The sequence below is a fragment of the Aedes aegypti genome, chromosome 3 (assembly GCF_002204515.2).
Source record: "Aedes aegypti strain LVP_AGWG chromosome 3, AaegL5.0 Primary Assembly, whole genome shotgun sequence".
Lineage (NCBI taxonomy): Eukaryota > Metazoa > Arthropoda > Insecta > Diptera > Culicidae > Aedes > Aedes aegypti.
In genome coordinates this window covers 214,514,948-214,532,113 of record NC_035109.1, presented here as the reverse complement: position 1 = coordinate 214,532,113, position 17,166 = coordinate 214,514,948, and the positions used below count along the sequence as shown (strand labels likewise).

General features: G+C 38.7%; 1 protein-coding gene across 2 annotated transcripts in view; it reads left to right on the top strand.

The window, feature by feature from the left end:
- Window positions 1-16,683, top strand: part of LOC5570027 (LIM domain kinase 1) — a 50,578-nt gene extending 33,895 nt beyond the window's left edge. Inside the window, exons 5-9 of one of the 2 annotated variants that reach the window (XM_021850096.1) lie at window positions 1,931-2,167; window positions 2,280-2,372; window positions 2,482-2,873; window positions 8,912-9,860; window positions 13,054-16,683. In XM_021850096.1, the coding sequence (XP_021705788.1) occupies window positions 1,931-2,167; window positions 2,280-2,372; window positions 2,482-2,873; window positions 8,912-9,860; window positions 13,054-15,223 (3,841 nt within the window). In that variant the 3' untranslated portion in view covers window positions 15,224-16,683. The remainder of the gene's footprint in view (window positions 1-1,930; window positions 2,168-2,279; window positions 2,373-2,481; window positions 2,874-8,911; window positions 9,861-13,053) is intronic. The other variant, XM_021850097.1, reaches the window with a different exon arrangement.
- Window positions 16,684-17,166: the final 483 nt, after the last annotated feature.

Below are 17,166 nucleotides of genomic sequence, written 5' to 3'. Positions count from 1 at the left end.
ATACATTTTAAGAAACAGTAGTTTTTGTGTACTACATCAATAAATTTGCATGTTGAAACTAGATAAAATTTACAACATTAAATTTCTCCTGTACAAAGTATCACGCATGTACTCTAGCCTCTATCGTTGTATTAGAAGAATGTTGAAAGCCTTTTCATTACACATCACAGGTATTTTCCGGAATCTGTTTGGTTTTCCCACAAAAAAAAATCATTTTTTTCGGTACGATGTCTAAAACATTGAAAATGGGGGTGAGATTGGGTCAAGCAAGAACGATAGTACATGAAATTCCAAGTCCACTTTTTTGACATTTTACGGTGCCAGGTGTTCTCTTTTTTCATTAAGATGTGTTTATTCTTTCTAAATACAGCATCTCTGAAACATCAAACAAGTCTACTTGAGTATTCCGTGCATTGAATAACAATACAACGCATTTTGACAACTTCACAAACCAGCAACTGTGTTTCGTGCGCAGCAACATCGTAAATTTTTATCAAAAGGGTGTTTTTTCTAAATTTTATTATTTATCAGTGTTTTCATATTATAGAAACATCTCACGGAAGTACAAATGAGTTGGATCGCTGAAATACTGGGATTATGATGTCAACTTCTGCCTGAAATTTATTGATCGTGGAATGTCGCACCGAAATTTAACTTTTTGCGAAGGTTTAAAATAATCACTGTTTCAGCACACCTTTGGGGAAACTGAATGGGCTTTATAGCAATGGGGATGAGACTTTGAAGACAATTTGAGGGAAAAACCAAGAAAATTTATGTAAACTTGACGATAAATGTTAGGTTTACATATTTTTTCTCATAGTTCTTCAATTTTGAGTATAATCTTTCTTTTAAGTGGGTTTATCATACTTGTGAAACATCTTAGATATCTTTTTGTCTTGTTTGCATCGTTTTTTGTCAATATTTTTCAGTTGTGAATGGTTTTGAAATCATATTCTCAAAAACAAGTTATTTCAATTACAGTGACCCAATGTCACCCCCTCTATGGGGTGAGATTGGGTTATTTTTCATTCACTTGTGGTGCCGCTGTGAATAAATGTTTGTCTTCAATTTGTTGAACAGTTGTTAATGTACCATCAAAGTACATACACACCAAATTTGAAGTTTATTTGAGTTCAATTGCGATAGTTATTCAAAAAATAAATCGCACATATCCCTTTTTGACCCATTGTCACCCCCAACGACGGTAGTTTTAAAGTCATTATTTGGTCATTATTTTGATCATTTTAGGGGGCCTTCCTTAGCCGAGTGGTAAGCGTCCGCGGCTACAAAGCAAAGCCATGCTGAAGGTGTCTGGGTTCGAATCCCGGTCGGTCCAGGATCTTTTGTAATGGAAATTTCCATGACTTCCCTGGGCATAGAGTATCATATCATCGTACCTGCCACACGATATACGAATGCGAAAATGGCAACTTTGAGAAGGAAACCTCTCAGTGGAAGTGGAAGTGGAAGTGCTCATAAGAACACTATCCTGAGATGCAGGCTATGTCCCAGTGAGGACGTAATGCCAAGAAGAATAAGTTTAATAATTTTAGTTACTAAAGTCACTATTATTTCACTGCACGGTCGCTATCAGTTCTGTGATCGGATTCTCTAAGGAAGCTTTATGAAACTTTTTATCCTGCTTGTTTTATTGGTTCAGGTTTAATTCGTATGTTTTTTTTGTTACTTTTTCGTTTCCTTTTTTAGACATGTTTTTTTTTAAATTCGTATTCTCAAAAGAACTTACTAAGTGGCTTATTTTAAAATTATTCTGGGTTTCTAAAAACCTCCTAGTGTCCGAGCATAGAAGTTTTTCGGACATATAAGACTTCTTTCTTATGCTTTTTTGCCCTTCATACATTCCATGATTTCTATCTATCATATTTTTGCGATCATATCCTTATTTAAACTGTGTAATTTTTTTTTCCAGTGGACAGTGTTACAAAAAACGGATGAATGACACTACAAAAGTGGATCGTCAAATCCCAGGCAGTGCCATGACCCATGACATGGATGGTTCTTCAAAAAAGATCCCGCACTCTATTCGGCTGGTGGAAATTCCCTGGTCCAATGTCAAGAAGGATGGCATTCGCCTTTCCACGGATGAGCATCTCTATGGTATTCCTTCCCATTCTGCGGTGGGATGCAAAGGAGTTCGAATTTCAGAGTAAGTGAAAAGTGTTTTATCCTATCGTTAGTCCAATGTTAATTCATGACAAACATGCAAACCCTGTGCTACGAACATCTAACCGGCTTACCTTTCACTAACAATTCTCTAGGGTGTTCTGCACTTTCTATGGGCAGGTTGGAAAATACATTTTCTCATGTGTATCTACTGCCCTAGACGCTTGTTGCGGGGTGCTACATTGTAGGTAAATAATCGAAACATTTTTAACATACTGCTTTAGCTTATTCTGCTGCTGTAATGTCTCGTTTTAAAGTAGATAGAACATATTTTGATTAAACTTTTCTCTCTTTCAGAATTGACCTAACGTCAGATCTGATGTCCCTACACATTGGGGACAAAATTCTGGAAGTAAACGGTACACCAGTTAGAGATGCTCCGTTGGAAAATGTTGAAAAGTTGATTCAAAGTTCCGGAAAAGTGCTTCAGCTAACGGTGGAACATGATCCGGAAGTAGTGGATCGATGCCGTTTGAACAATGCTGCCGAGGAACATCGGTACACTCCGGTGGACACAAACTGCAACAATGCTGGTCTGACGGTCGTTGGACCCGGCGTGCTCAAGGAACGTTCTCCCTCGCCAAATAAGTACGATAAGGAAAGAATGTTCAAGAAGAAAGACGAGGGCTACATGAGTGGTACGACGCGAAAGCTGCAAAAGCGATTGAAGGATGTGAACTGCAATAATGGTTAGTCGTTTGACGGTTTCCTTACTTCAGGGTGTCCATATATTCGGGAAATCCGGGAATCTAGGCGTTAAATTATCAGTGTCGTAATCCGGGGTAACATTGATCATTTATCTAAATATTTCTCAAATATTTCGTTCGAAAATGCAAATGTTGTAAATTTTATATTTTTAAAACAAGTACTGCCACCCATAGCTCGTGATTATATACTGTATTTTGTGTTTTGAAAGATTTAAGAAAGTTTAAAATTGTTTTTTTTTTGCGATTTTTGGATTTAGCTGATATGGGGTTACATTGATCACTTATGTAAACAATGTTCGGTAATATTTAAAATGTCGTTACTTACTTGAATCATGGCCCCCGAAGCCGAATATGAAGACCAAACGGTTGCAAGTCATTTATTTTTTTAGTTATTTCAATATTAAAAACACCTCGAACCACGGAATACGCCTAAAGGTAGGCAATTTCCTAAGGGAATTCTATATTCTTAATAGTAATTCGTTAATGTTAACGTTAATTGAGCATACTTATAAAATTTTTGACAATGGAACCGTTTTCGGCGTTGCCATTTTTGTAAGAACCGCATTTTCCTTGCTCATACCGTTTGCAGAACTTATGTGAGACATTAATGTTCGGTAGTGTCATCCTTACCCATTGAAATAAATGTTTCGAAAAGTTGACAAATTTACGCATAAGGTAATGGCAATTTACGCAAAAATCTTCACTTTCATTAGCTTTTGAATATAAGAAAGAGAAGCATCATTCATGATTTGGAAATGTTCCATCAATATATGGCGATACGAACTTTTTACGAGATGGGTCATTCCGATCAGCTGGCGAGAAGATTACGAACTGAGAGTGGGTTAGGAGCACAATCAGACCCTTGAATTTGCAATGTGGGGTAGTAATTGGGAATGCCATTGATGGTTTGTAATCTTCTATGAGGTTTTCAAAACCTAGCAGGGTGCGTGCACCGGGTTGCGGATAGGAGCAAAGGGAGATCAATAGCATCTTTTTAAAATAATAGAGCAAAAAGCCGTTCCATGATTAGGTAATGTTTAGCGATCTTCTATGGTGTTCTAGTACTATAAAATTCTTCACTCACTGGGAATTCTGGCCTTGATAATATCAATAGTGATAAAAACATAAAATAATACCTAATACTTAATAAGTACAATGTAGCTTCAATGTAGTAATAAATGAAATAAAATCAATTTTCTACTTGACAAGGTTTTGAAGATAATCAATGAGTGAAAGAACTACCTATTAGAAAAGCCAAATCAGCTAAGGCTATACATATACAAATGTTGGTCATGACCCTGGCGAGCATTCGGTATGTATGTCTATGACTGATTCTTATCTAAAAGGGGCACTAGAAGACCATGCGGACAATTTCGAAACAAATTATTTTTATACATCGGTCTTACGATCCGAAAGGCTCAGCTATGCTGCAAAGTCATTTTATAAGCTATTCATTACTACTGTTTAATTGTTTATAATTCTAACTAAACTACATAATTAACTCATTACTAATCACTGTTACTATATTCTCTCTTTCTCTCCTCCTTATCTGTTGCATGATTATGAGCATCACTAATATAATGCATGAGCATGCATAATAAGAATAATTTCAGGATTGTAAACAGTAAATAGATACCTGGATAGAATAGCTTCGAAAAGGGTGCTCAAAATAGAATATTTCTGGTCAGGGGAGTATTATCATCAAGGGTAAGTAAAATGTTTCCATTATTAACTCCTAGATCACACAAACAAATGAAGTAATAATATCAAATATTTTTATATAAATCAGCATCGTCAATCAGTGCAAAAACAGATAAAGTTTGTAAAGTTATCACCATCGATTGAATTGCGCTATTTATAGTAATGTTCAATCAGTATCAAAATCTCCTAAAGCGTCGCATCGTGCCATCAGCAGTCCTTAGCATCACTCTCATATTGTTATTATTTTGTTGTTTATAAAATTTCTAGAAAGCGATCAGCTTATTTTTTCTTACTTGTACAATGGCCGGTCAATTTGGAATTTTAATAAGTCAAATCAAACTTCAAAACTCAAATTAAATTGCTTTCAGCACATTTACATTTTGCAGCATTAATCGCATTACTGTGTCAAGTCTTCTCCAATTCCCTATACCCTACCCCAACCCTTCTTATCCTTTCCGATGATGTTCAAGCGGACCGCATAGACTATTATGGCCATTACCTATCCCTCCCCCCGGCTTTGGACTGACTTGCGCTCTCATTGCCCCACCAAACGCTGCAAACTGAAAATGAAAATGAAATCTAGGTAGCTTCCTATTGAAATTCTGCTTGGTGACTTCCTGGATCTACTGATTCTTGTTGACAAGGTTCCTGACGAAATTGTGTATGGATTTCTGCATATTTACAGTGCATTCTTCTAAGATTCTGTTTTGAATTTATCTATGTCCACATCGCTCATTCGATTCTAGATGAAATTCTGAGTGTCCTCCCAAAATTTGAGCTCATTTGAATGAAAACTGAGACTGGACAAGCCCTTCAGAGTTAACATGCGAATTACTATGGAAAAAACAAGGAATTTATTCAACTGTGCAGGGGGTTGGTGGACGAACGGCTACCGGTGCTGCTCCATAAGCAGATGGTCATGGGTTTAATCCCAGGCCCGTCCCTTTCCTCGTACTTTGTAGTTGTATCGCTCACTTGCTTCTATCTTCCACTCTTAATATATCACAGTTCATAGCATTTGCTAGAACCCGTGACGGACAAAACAAAAACCGTTTCCTTACGCTTCCATTCTTCTATCACTATAGTATGCCTTTCCTTACGCCTGATACATAGGCAGTCTGCTAACCAAACAGCAAGCCTCTCTGTCATAAAAATTACCGCCCCTCTACACCCTTCCCGCATGAAATGGCGTAGACGCAGTGGTATATACGGTCTACCGTGGGAGCCAGTTTAATGCATCATCAATTCCTCCCCCTTTCCCTAATTGGTCTGCATTTTGTTACCTAACAATGTGCTACGATGTGCTTATGAAATCCAAAGCAAGCCTTGTTTGAAAAATATCATACGTTTTTCTTATGAACCGAGCCTGTTCTATTTTCAAATCGATTCATAATGGCGTTTACACAGAAGAAGCTTGCGAATTTCGAAATTCTGGCGGAGGCCTTGGCTGTGTTCAGAGGTAAAAAGTAATGATCGATAATTCTACGTAGAGTGCGGTGTAAAAAGGGCGGCTAAAGGATGGAATTTGCAAAGCTTTATCTCGTGCACATTTTTTTTTTTCTATTATAGACTTTTTAACCGCAAGGGTCATTCACGTTTTTAACGTGCACAATGGAAATAGATGCTATCACAAAACGTGATTTTAGTTATTAGATTTTATCATATGTTTGAAATTATTAATCGACAATCTTCTTCAGAATCTGTTCAACATATTAATACTAGAAGCTTCCGGAAGCGGTGCCAGACTGGCAGGAGATTTCAGTTCTGACAACGGCAATATTCGATTGGATGGCGTTTTCAACGGGGAGACAAACTATTGATTTATAATTCATAAACAATGATCAAAATGTATACTTTTCAATGAAGTGAATACTGTATTCTCATTGATTTTGTTACATGAATATAGCATGGTTTTATAATGTTGAAGTGAGAACAGTGATATTGTATAAGACATATTAGGAAAACTACAAGAAACGTCTTGTTACAATTAAAATACTGCAAAAGGCATAATAATATGAAATAAATTACATACATTTTTGTACGAACGTCATACTCAAATATACTGAGATTCATACAAGTACAATTTGATGTTCATAACAATTATTCATTGATTTCATACGAATAATTTATGAAATCTATACTACTGTATGCATTGCAAAACTCATACTATACCGCAAGCTAATTCCTGCATAACGCCATCGTATGAAATTTATAATATTTTCTTCTGGTAAAATTTCATAACCGTTTCGTATCAAAATCGATATATTTTTTTTTTTTTTTTTTTTTTTTATTTCTTCTCTTATGGAGCAGGGAAAAGCCCATTGGAGGTGATCTTCTTTCAAGAATCTTCCTCCAACAGGCATAAAACCTCCTCATCTTTTCATTATTATATTTTATACATTGCAATACACATTCCAGTGAGCATAGTTGCTCTTTTAAGGAAGTGTAGTATTTCAACTTATGTTACAAGCTTCTTATCTTAATTAGGAATTTAACGTATGGCGATGTGTTACGATGGTGGGCTGATGGAGGGCAGTAGTGGTTGGTGGCAGTGACTGGCAGAACTGGGGCTTCCTCTCGGCCGATAGCGGATGAGATTCCACGATCGGTTGCTCACGGTGCGGCATTGAAGAGGTTGTAGAGAAGCAGCAGAGAAACAAGAACTGATAGAACTGGGGTTTCCTCCAGGCCGATAGCGGATGAGATGACACGAAACGGTTGCTCACGGTGCGGCATTGAAGCGATTATAGAGAAGCACGAACTGGAACGGTTTATCAACTTTACTAGGTGCGCAGCATCACTGACTTCGGCCAGACATATACCAGCTCTTACCTGATAGAACTGGGGCTTCCTCTCGGCCGATAGCGGATGAGATGCCACGAACGGTTGCTCACAGTGCGGCATTGAAGCAGTTGTAGGGAAGCAGCGGATAAGCAAAAACTGATAGAACTGGAGTTTCCTCTCGGCCGATAGCGGATGAGATGCCACGAACGGTTGCTCACGGTGCGGCATTGAAGCAGCAGAGAAGCAAGAACTGGAACGGTTTATCAACTTTACTAGGCGCGCAGCATCACTGACTTCGGCCAGACATATACCAGCTCTTACCTGATAGAACTGGGGTTTCCTCCTGGCCGATAGCTGATGAGATGCCATGAACGGTTGCTCACGGTGCGGCATTGAAGATGTTGTAGAGAAACAGCAGAGAAGCAAGAACTGGAACGGTTTTTCAACATTACTAGGCGCGCAGCATCACTGACTTCGGCCAGACATATACCAGCTCTTACCTGATAGAACTGGGGCTTCCTCTCGGCCGATAGCGGATGAGATGCCACGAACGGTTGCTCACAGCGCGGCATTGAAGCAGTTGTAGGGAAGCAGCGGATAAGCAAAAACTGATAGAACTGGAGTTTCCTCTCGGCCGATAGCGGATGAGATGCCACGAACGGTTGCTCACGGTGCGGCATTGAAGCAGCAGAGAAGCAAGAACTGGAACGGTTTATCAACTTTACTAGGCGCGCAGCATCACTGACTTCGGCCAGACATATACCAGCTCTTACCTGATAGAACTGGGGTTTCCTCCTGGCCGATAGCTGATGAGATGCCATGAACGGTTGCTCACGGTGCGGCATTGAAGATGTTGTAGAGAAACAGCAGAGAAGCAAGAACTGGAACGGTTTTTCAACATTACTAGGCGCGCAGCATCACTGACTTCGGCCAGACATATACTAGCTCTTACCTGGAAGAACTGAAATTTCTTCCCGGCCGATAACGAATGAAGATGCCACGAACGATGTTTGTTCACGGTACACCAATGAGGTAGCAGCGGGGTGTAGGTTCAGCAAACAATTGAATTTAATGCTGATGTAATTTCTGGCGATAATCATGAAAAAAATACATACAATTATTTGAGCATTGAACAGTAACACTTGTAGTAATGTCACAAAGAATTCAATACAAATTGATAGAAATATGTTTATTGAAATGCTTGGACTCTCTGATGAATTTCTATAAAAACTTTTTTTTTATTTCCTTGGTTCCTGCTTGGCCTTGGTTTCTGTTTGATCTCTTTTAACCTATTTTCTTGGTTTCTATTCTAAAGGTGTCTGAAGTTCCCACTTTTAAGTTACTCACACACTACAAAACCTAAACTTTCTTCAAATGCCTGGAATATATCGATAATATAAGTTGAAAGATCGAGATGCTATCATGTTTTATATTTTTGGCCATCCGGGAATTGTTAAGCTGATTTTGAATGGACACCTTGTTACTTGAAACTTTATAAGTACAAATAATCTAAAATTCACATTTGTCTTTCGCAGCTTCAAATAGCCTCAAGGAAAAGGAGAGAAGTTCCAGTATGTCCAAGCTATTGGACGAGTACCAACACCATCATCACAGTGGCGATTTCTATGATTTGTCACGAACTAAGTCGTTTAGGGTTGAGCAGAAAGCTGCTCGTATTTTTCGGGCGTCGGATCTCGTTCAGGGTGAATTGCTGGGCAAAGGTTTCTTCGGTCAAGTGTTCAAGGTGACTCACCGGGTGACACAAGAAGTGATGGTATTGAAAGAACTTTATCGAGTAGACGAAGAAGCGCAGAAAAATTTCCTTAAAGAAGTTGCCGTGCTGCGATCCCTTTCGCACAACAATGTTCTGCGATTTATCGGAGTACTGTACAAAGATAAGAAGCTACATTTGGTGACGGAATACATTCCGGGTGGTTCGCTGAAAGAGTTGATTCATGACTCTGGACTGCCACTGCCATGGGAGCTGAGAATCCGCTTTGCTCGTGATATATCCTGCGGCATGAGCTACCTACATTCCATGAACATTATACATCGGGACCTGAACTCTCTCAATTGCCTAGTACGGGAAGACAAGACAGTGATCGTGGCTGATTTTGGGCTAGCGCGTATAATCAAACAGCCATTCAGTACCGCGTTTGAAAAATGTTCTCAATCAAATGGCACGGGAACCGTTGGTCGTCGGGGTCGACCTCGTAGACAGCGATACACTGTGGTAGGGAATCCATACTGGATGGCACCGGAAATGATGCGTGGCAACAAGTACGACGAGAAAGTTGACATATTTTCCTTCGGCATCATGCTGTGTGAGATCATTGGGCGAGTGCAAGCGGATCCTGACTACTTACCGAGGACCTCGGATTTCGGACTGAATCAGGCAGTTTTCAAAGAAAAGTTTTGCGAACAATGTCCTGAACCGTTCTATAAAATTGCCTTTCTGTGTTGTGATTTGAATCCGGACAAACGGTAAGTTTAATTTTCAACTTTAACTGTAAGTAGATCAAATTCGAAAAAAATAAAATAGAAGAAAACGAATGTTGAATCTTGAAAGGGTGTATTAAAATATACTGTTAGAATGAACTTTATTCATCCTTCTGTAAAGTTCGATCTTAGTGAAATATTAAATATTTTTAGACACCATAACATTTAAGAAAGGTAAAAACCACACAGTGCAGCTGTAACATATTGGCTCAAATTTTACTTTGTCAAAATGTTTACCTATTTTTTAGTGAAAACAGTTAAAAAAAATCACCGTTAAGTTTTAGCATGTACTTACGATCAGTGACATAAAATTAGAATTCTAACGATGAGTGCCGATGGCGGCCTGGTTTCAGCGAGAATTGCTTATAGCAATCCTGCTTGAGAGATAACGGAGTACCTTCTGCAAAGTTATAGTCCATGTATGGTCTATCATTGAAATATCGAGTTGAAATTAGGCTCTTCGAACAGTACAAAACGCACAACAAAAATAAAAGCCTTTTTTACCCGACTTCACTCAGTGAACCACTGGAATAACTCCAACCACAGGAACATTTCCGAGTTCCTCTGGTCAGCTTTAGAAACTATGAAATATATAAATAGAGTTTTAGTTTTCATTTTGCTCTCACTCAGGCCTTTATGGGTCCAACACAAAATACTTTCCAATACTAAACCATCAAATGTCTACTTTAAGGTGAAAATGAATCGAAGCCAAACTTCAAATTTTCAAGAGCACAAATATGAAGAACCGAACAACCGTTTGAGCTGAAAATTTAATCGATTGGTCATCATCAGCTAGTGACTAATCGATTCAGTTTTCAGCTAAAACGGATGCATGGTTTTCCAGATTTGTGCTCTTAAAAATTTGAGGTTTGACTTCGTTTTATCTTTCCCTTAAGCAAATAAAAAAAATAGTTTAGTATTTTGAATTTATTTATCGGCATATCGGTCTATCGGTCTATTTTGCTCGAAGTAAGAGGGAGCATGGAGAAGAAAGCAATGAATACTAGATGGATAGGTACCGTAAGGGAACGGCGAGAGAAATTGGATTAGATGTTGAAGAGGGCATACCATATGAAACAGTATTACTTGAAACGTCACTTCCTTGTGGCTAACGTCTTGGTAGTGTCATTCTCAAAACACACCCAAGCCGTTCCCATAGGGGACGTTAGCCACAAGGAAGTGACGTTTCAAGTAATAGGGGAACTGGGGGTAAAATGAACACCCTAAGCAATTTTCACGTTTTCTTGCTTATGAAGCTGTCAGATTCTTTTTCAATTGCTTAGAATTGAAGAAGGATGTTTATGCAATGTAACAAGTTGAAAAATTGTGATAGAATTAAAATTTTATCAACATTATTATAATTTTGAAAAATTCTTTCCACAGAGTCAATGTTCCAAACATGTGGGTAAAATGAACATGTAACGGGGGTAATATGAACATATACTTGGGGGTAAAATGAACATACAATGGGGGTAATATGAACATATACTGGGGGTAAAATGAACATGTAGTGGGGGTAAAATGGACGCCTTTGAAATTGAGCGGGTTGCGGCATGATGCTCGACATCTGGTGCATGTTCAATGCATATCTCACGGACAATCCGGAATCGATGGAACGTTTAGCCGCGACCATTTGGATGGCTGTCCATGTATGTCTTTGTATTTTCTCCGGAAAACTCTCGGCATCTGAAATAAAATCCAGTAGTATTCACCCTGCAATGGTGTTCATATTACCCCCATCTCGAGTGGTTCATTTTACCCCCAAATAATCAACATCATCAAATCATTTGTTCTACGAAATTAGAACATAATAATACTTTCAATTTTCGTCTACTTATCATAAATACTTTAAAGATATGATGTGCTACGCAGTCAAATAGATTTTTGATGATTTTAGTCATAAAAACCTTAAATTCCAGGAGTGAAAATTTACATCACATGAGAAAACGGAGAGGCGTACTTTGTTTTTGTATACTTTTCCAGCTTGTGACAGTTCTGGATCGCGCTAGAGTTGTCGAAATAGTTCCTTAGTCTGAGGATTCAGGATGGTGCAATGTTTTGCATAGATACCGTAATTTCGGGTGAAATTGATCATTTTTCACGATTTTTCAAGTCTGTTTTCTATAATGTTAACAATACCAAACAGCTAAATGCAGGAAAACAAGTACGAAGGTGAGCCTCGTCGACTTATGTACCGAAATTTTCTAACAAATGTCATTTTAGTGTTAACAAATACCTCTAAAATAAAAAATCAGAGGATCTCATTTCGGGGTGAAATTGATCATTTGTCAATGCCATTATTGTTAGTTTCCAAAACAACTCTACCTGATAAATTTGTGCTCCCTGAATCCGAATATGCTTGTCAAATTCATAACAATGCAATATTTATATAAATAACGAATAGTTAAATTTCAAGAATTACGCGGAAAACGCCTAAATGTATGCAATTTCCCAAGGAATTCAATGATATCTGATAGAAATTTAATTATTTGAACCATATGAGATAATTGGTACGAGTTTTGGTGATGAAATCTGGTTTGAGGATATATCTCGAGCATCCTCACAAACTTTCAGGTTTATACCATGTTCAAATCTTTGCTTATGAATAAAAGTTCAATGGTGTTTGTTAATACTGCACCGTGCATGATTTTGAAATTTTGCGTTATTTTCATGGTAATAAACATTCTTTAACGCAAGAAACTTCACAACACACAATTCGACAATAGTTACGACAAGCAACGTACATTTACTGTAGCTTACATTGATATTTGTGCTCCATTACGAATAAATAAAATCGTGTGATACGATGATCAATTTCACCCTTCTGATCAATTACACCCGATTTTACGGTATATAGCAGAATTATCGTAAAACACAAACCTGTTCATTTTACCCCCCCTGTTCATTTTACCCACAGTTCCCCTACTATTTCATATGGTATGCCCTCTTCAACATCTAATCCAATTTCTCTCGCCGTTCCCATACGGTACCTTTCCATCTAGTATTCATTGCTTTCTTCTCCATGCTCCCTCTTACTTCGAGCAAAATAGACCGATATGCCGATAAATAAATTCAAAATAAAAATTATCACGGTCGATACCTTTGTATGTAAAATAGTTTAGTATTTTAAGGTTAATGTTTTCCAATAGTTTCCATGGTTTTGTTTCTTTCTTCACAGGCCTCCATTCAATATTCTGGAAGTGTGGTTTGAAAGCATGGCTCACAACGCCACGCTGGGTAAACCCCTTCCCTTAACCATTGCCGCCGAAATCAAGCACTTCAAAGGACAGAGGAGCAACGACTCTAGCAAGTGTACAACTCCGGATGGGCTGGCCACGCCTCCTGCTTCAGGCGTCAAACCGTCGCTGAGTCGCAAAAGGATCAATGAAGGTATGATGGTAGAAGAGAAAGAAAATTGTGAAAAGACAGTAAAACCCGCCAATAATGATGGCGGTGTTGACATGGTAGACTGTGCAAAATCTCCCAAGGGAGCAATGGCAACGAAAGACAGTGTGGAAAACAATAACATTACCAGTAGTGATAGCACTAGCAGTAGCGTAAATGTAAGTGGATTCATTTTGGGGGTCACGGAGATACCCAGGTCGCCTCATTTGAGCAAAGATTTCTCACCTAATGGTGATCGTATTCGAGATAGCATAAGGGCAAGACGTAGGCAGCGAATGATACTTAACAGGGAGAACCAGCGGAAGTCGTTAGATTCTAGTAATTTAGGTTTGAAACTGAATGGCGTAGATCTAGTAATTAATGCTGATTCAAGCATTTCGGAGCCAACTAGTTTGATACAGATTGATCCAAACGCTTTGAAGCAACCATCTTCGACAGAGGATGTGCTCAATTTGGTGAAAGATTCATTGACAAACAATCCTCAACTGACGAGAAGGTACGATGAGTCACCAAGGGCCAAACGTTACGGGGAGAAGGGTTTCATAATTCAGATGAATAATGGCAATTTGACACTGAATAACGTAAAAGACTTAGAGGGTTGCTCAGATTTTGACTCAAGTTGTGATACAAGCTTAAACTATATTGATGTAAATGGTAGTTGCACAAACGGTAGTCTGTTATCTGCCGTTGAAAATGAGATTGCTGGTATGACACAAGAGTCAAAGGATACTTGGTCAGCATCTGATGCGGTAAATGAAAATTCTTCAGTCAAACAAGAAGCTACTAAAGTTTTGCCTAGAACTGCTTTGGATGATCTTAGAACACAGTTGAGTATGTGTAGGAAAGAAAGTTTAGAAACACAGTCTGAAAAGGAAAACGTTAAGGTAGAAGTAGTTGCTGAAACGAAGGATGCAAAAAACAATAGGATGTTTAGTAAGATAAACCCGCTTGCAACTATTTTAGGTGGTAGAAACAGCTCACTGGAAAAAGAGAGATCTAAAAGTCCACTGAAAACAAACAAATATACATCAAAACTATTTCGGGTTAGTGATACGCCAATATTTGAGCGCCGTAATATTAGTTCCCCAGTTCCTCCGCCGATGAAACGTAGCGACTCAGGTGATCAAATAAAGCCACCCAAAACGGCTAGTCAAGAAAAGCCTATGTTTGCTTCTAAGCAGAAAGTTTCGCCAACTTCTGATCTGAAACCACAGTCTAGCTTTGTTGAAAGTGCTCCAGCCTCGACTAGTAACAGCTATGCCATTAGTAAGCTCAAAACATCTAGGAATATCTTTGCAGATAAAAATCTTCCTCAAGTGTTTGTCTATAAAACCAAAAAAACACCAACTCTAACGGCACACGTGCCAACCTCGGATGCCATATGTACAAGTAGCTCTAGTACCATTAATAGCAGTAAGTCCAAATCGTTATCAGTGACCATAGAAAAGCCGCCCACAAATAGGAAGCCACCGATTGCTGGTGGCGCCACTAGCAGTAGTAGTAATATGCTTAGTTTAAATAAGAATCGCAGTTTTCGACCGATGGAAAGTAGCTCGCCGAGATATTCGAGGCATCAGCAACCGGTCGAAAAATACGTGGCCTTATCGTCGTCTCTTAGTGGTAGTGGTAGCAATTCGCGAACCGAGTCTCCATCGCCAACCAGTGGCGTAAGTGGCACTCAAAATCGATCGAAAATGTCAAACAATCGCACGGGAATACTTTCACCGGAGAGCATCCGAAAGTTAAACGCCAGGTTACTAGAAAATCGTAAATTGTCCAACGAAGGTGAGACTGGTGCTAGCAACTTTTCGACAAGAGTCAGATCTTCTGGCAGTAGCGAAAAATCCATGGGAGTACACAAGGGGGGGAACACTCAGCAGGAGAAAAAAACGCGTTCAATAGTCAAATCCAAACGAGGTGAAATTAAGGCTGCAGCAATTTAAGCATTTGTTCGGATGAATGATTTGTTGTGTTGAATTCATGCAAGTGGGTGCTTTTTGTTTTGACAAAATTTAACACTTAAACCGCAATCCTTAACATATTTCTTGAAGTGAGTTGCGGTGGACTATATGGAAAGGGACAAGTAGTTATCCCAAGCATGGATGTTTAAAACGGATTTTTTAAATATTTTTTTCTATTTTATAACATTACCCTGAAAACCGTTCCCCAGAATCTCATTTCCCAAAACACACAATGCGTTGAATGTATGGAGATACGGGACAAAAATCAAAACTGGAAGATAAAACCATTCTGATTTGTTCTGTCTTCCTGAGTGACTTGCTAAGGATTCACCCTTATTTTGGTGATCAATATTTACTTCAATTTAACAAGTCCAAGGCGAACGATAGTGATATCTATCAAAGAACCGACTCAGTTTATTGCTAACTAATAATCCTATATTTCATCTTCAATCATACCTGAGTGGTGTGTTACATTTTCTGTTGCGTATGCACTCGGTAGTTTATCGCTCTTCAACAGCGAGCTGTGTGGCATTCTCTTGATTAACGTCCGATCGTGATTGCAGTTCTGTCTAGAATGAATTATATTGCTCCACCAAAATCTCAACCTACCTATTCGTTCTTAATATTTACCTACAATATGCAAACAGGAAAATGGTCAGCATGCCCCATGCGTTTTTGTGCTGCGTCGGCAGTCAGCAATAAACGCATGAGCCTTTGCGCGTGCCATAAATTCTTTTGTTCTCATGACTTTTACTGTGCGCCGTGTGTTGGTGCTGTCTCGCTCTCTCTTATGGGCAACTTCAAAACAGGGCGTACAGTAAAAGTCAAACGTTTTATAGCATGCATAGGCTCATAATGCGGTCAGGCTAATATATAAAACAATTGTTACGGTTAGTACTATGATGACAGGAAGAGTCTTGCAATTTGTTATAATTCCACTACAGTACTCTTTAGATATTTTCGGTTTGGACACTTTTTTAGATTTTTCAAAATATTGGAAAGTTTTTTAATTAATGGATCGATATCTTCATCCGTTGAATTTTAAAACACGAAAAACCATTACACACTTTGTTCAAAGATTACCGGTTTTACACATTTGAAATTTAACACCTTTAACACTACGTCAAACGCATTTTACAAATTTACAACATATCACTTAACACTACCTATTTATACTAACCTTTGATTATAATTATCCACTCCATTACTTTGTATGTGTAGTTTGATGCGCTCAATCCTGGATCAGCAACAGTAGCGAGTTTACAGTTAATCGCTCTACCACTCAACGGCTCTACCGTGGGTTGTGCGGGGGACTCTGCTTTGTTGATGTCTTTGGTTCGCACTGATGTGACGCTATCCACAAGCGCAGTGTGGTTGATTTTGACGATATTGTTAACTTTCGCGCACTTCGCGATGACTTTACGATTTTCACACTCTACCACATTGGGGACGGGCCTGGTGTAGTGGTTAGAACACACGCCTCTCACGCCGAGGGCCTGGGATCGAATCCCATCCCCGAGATAGTCACAAACAAAAATTAGTGACGACTTCCTTCGGAAGGGAAGTAAAGCCGTTGGTCCCGAGATGAACTAGCCCAGGGCTAAAAATCTCGTTAATAAAGATAGAAAAAAAAAACACTACCACATTCGCTATAGCGATTGCAACAGCTAATTTAAATGATTCAGTTCAATGTTCAAACGTTTTGCACTTTATTTGCGGTGCTTAATGCTTTAAGAGTTTGCTTCTTACAGCATTTCCTCATCATTTTCACTAATTTTAATGTTAATAAGGCACTTGTTATATATAAAATTATCCACAGTTTTATATCGTCCTGGTTATGAAGCTGTGTGCTAATTTGCTGATTTTCAATAATAATGACTTGCTGGTCACCTAACTGTGTAACGTGTGTGTTTTGGTCGTTACTT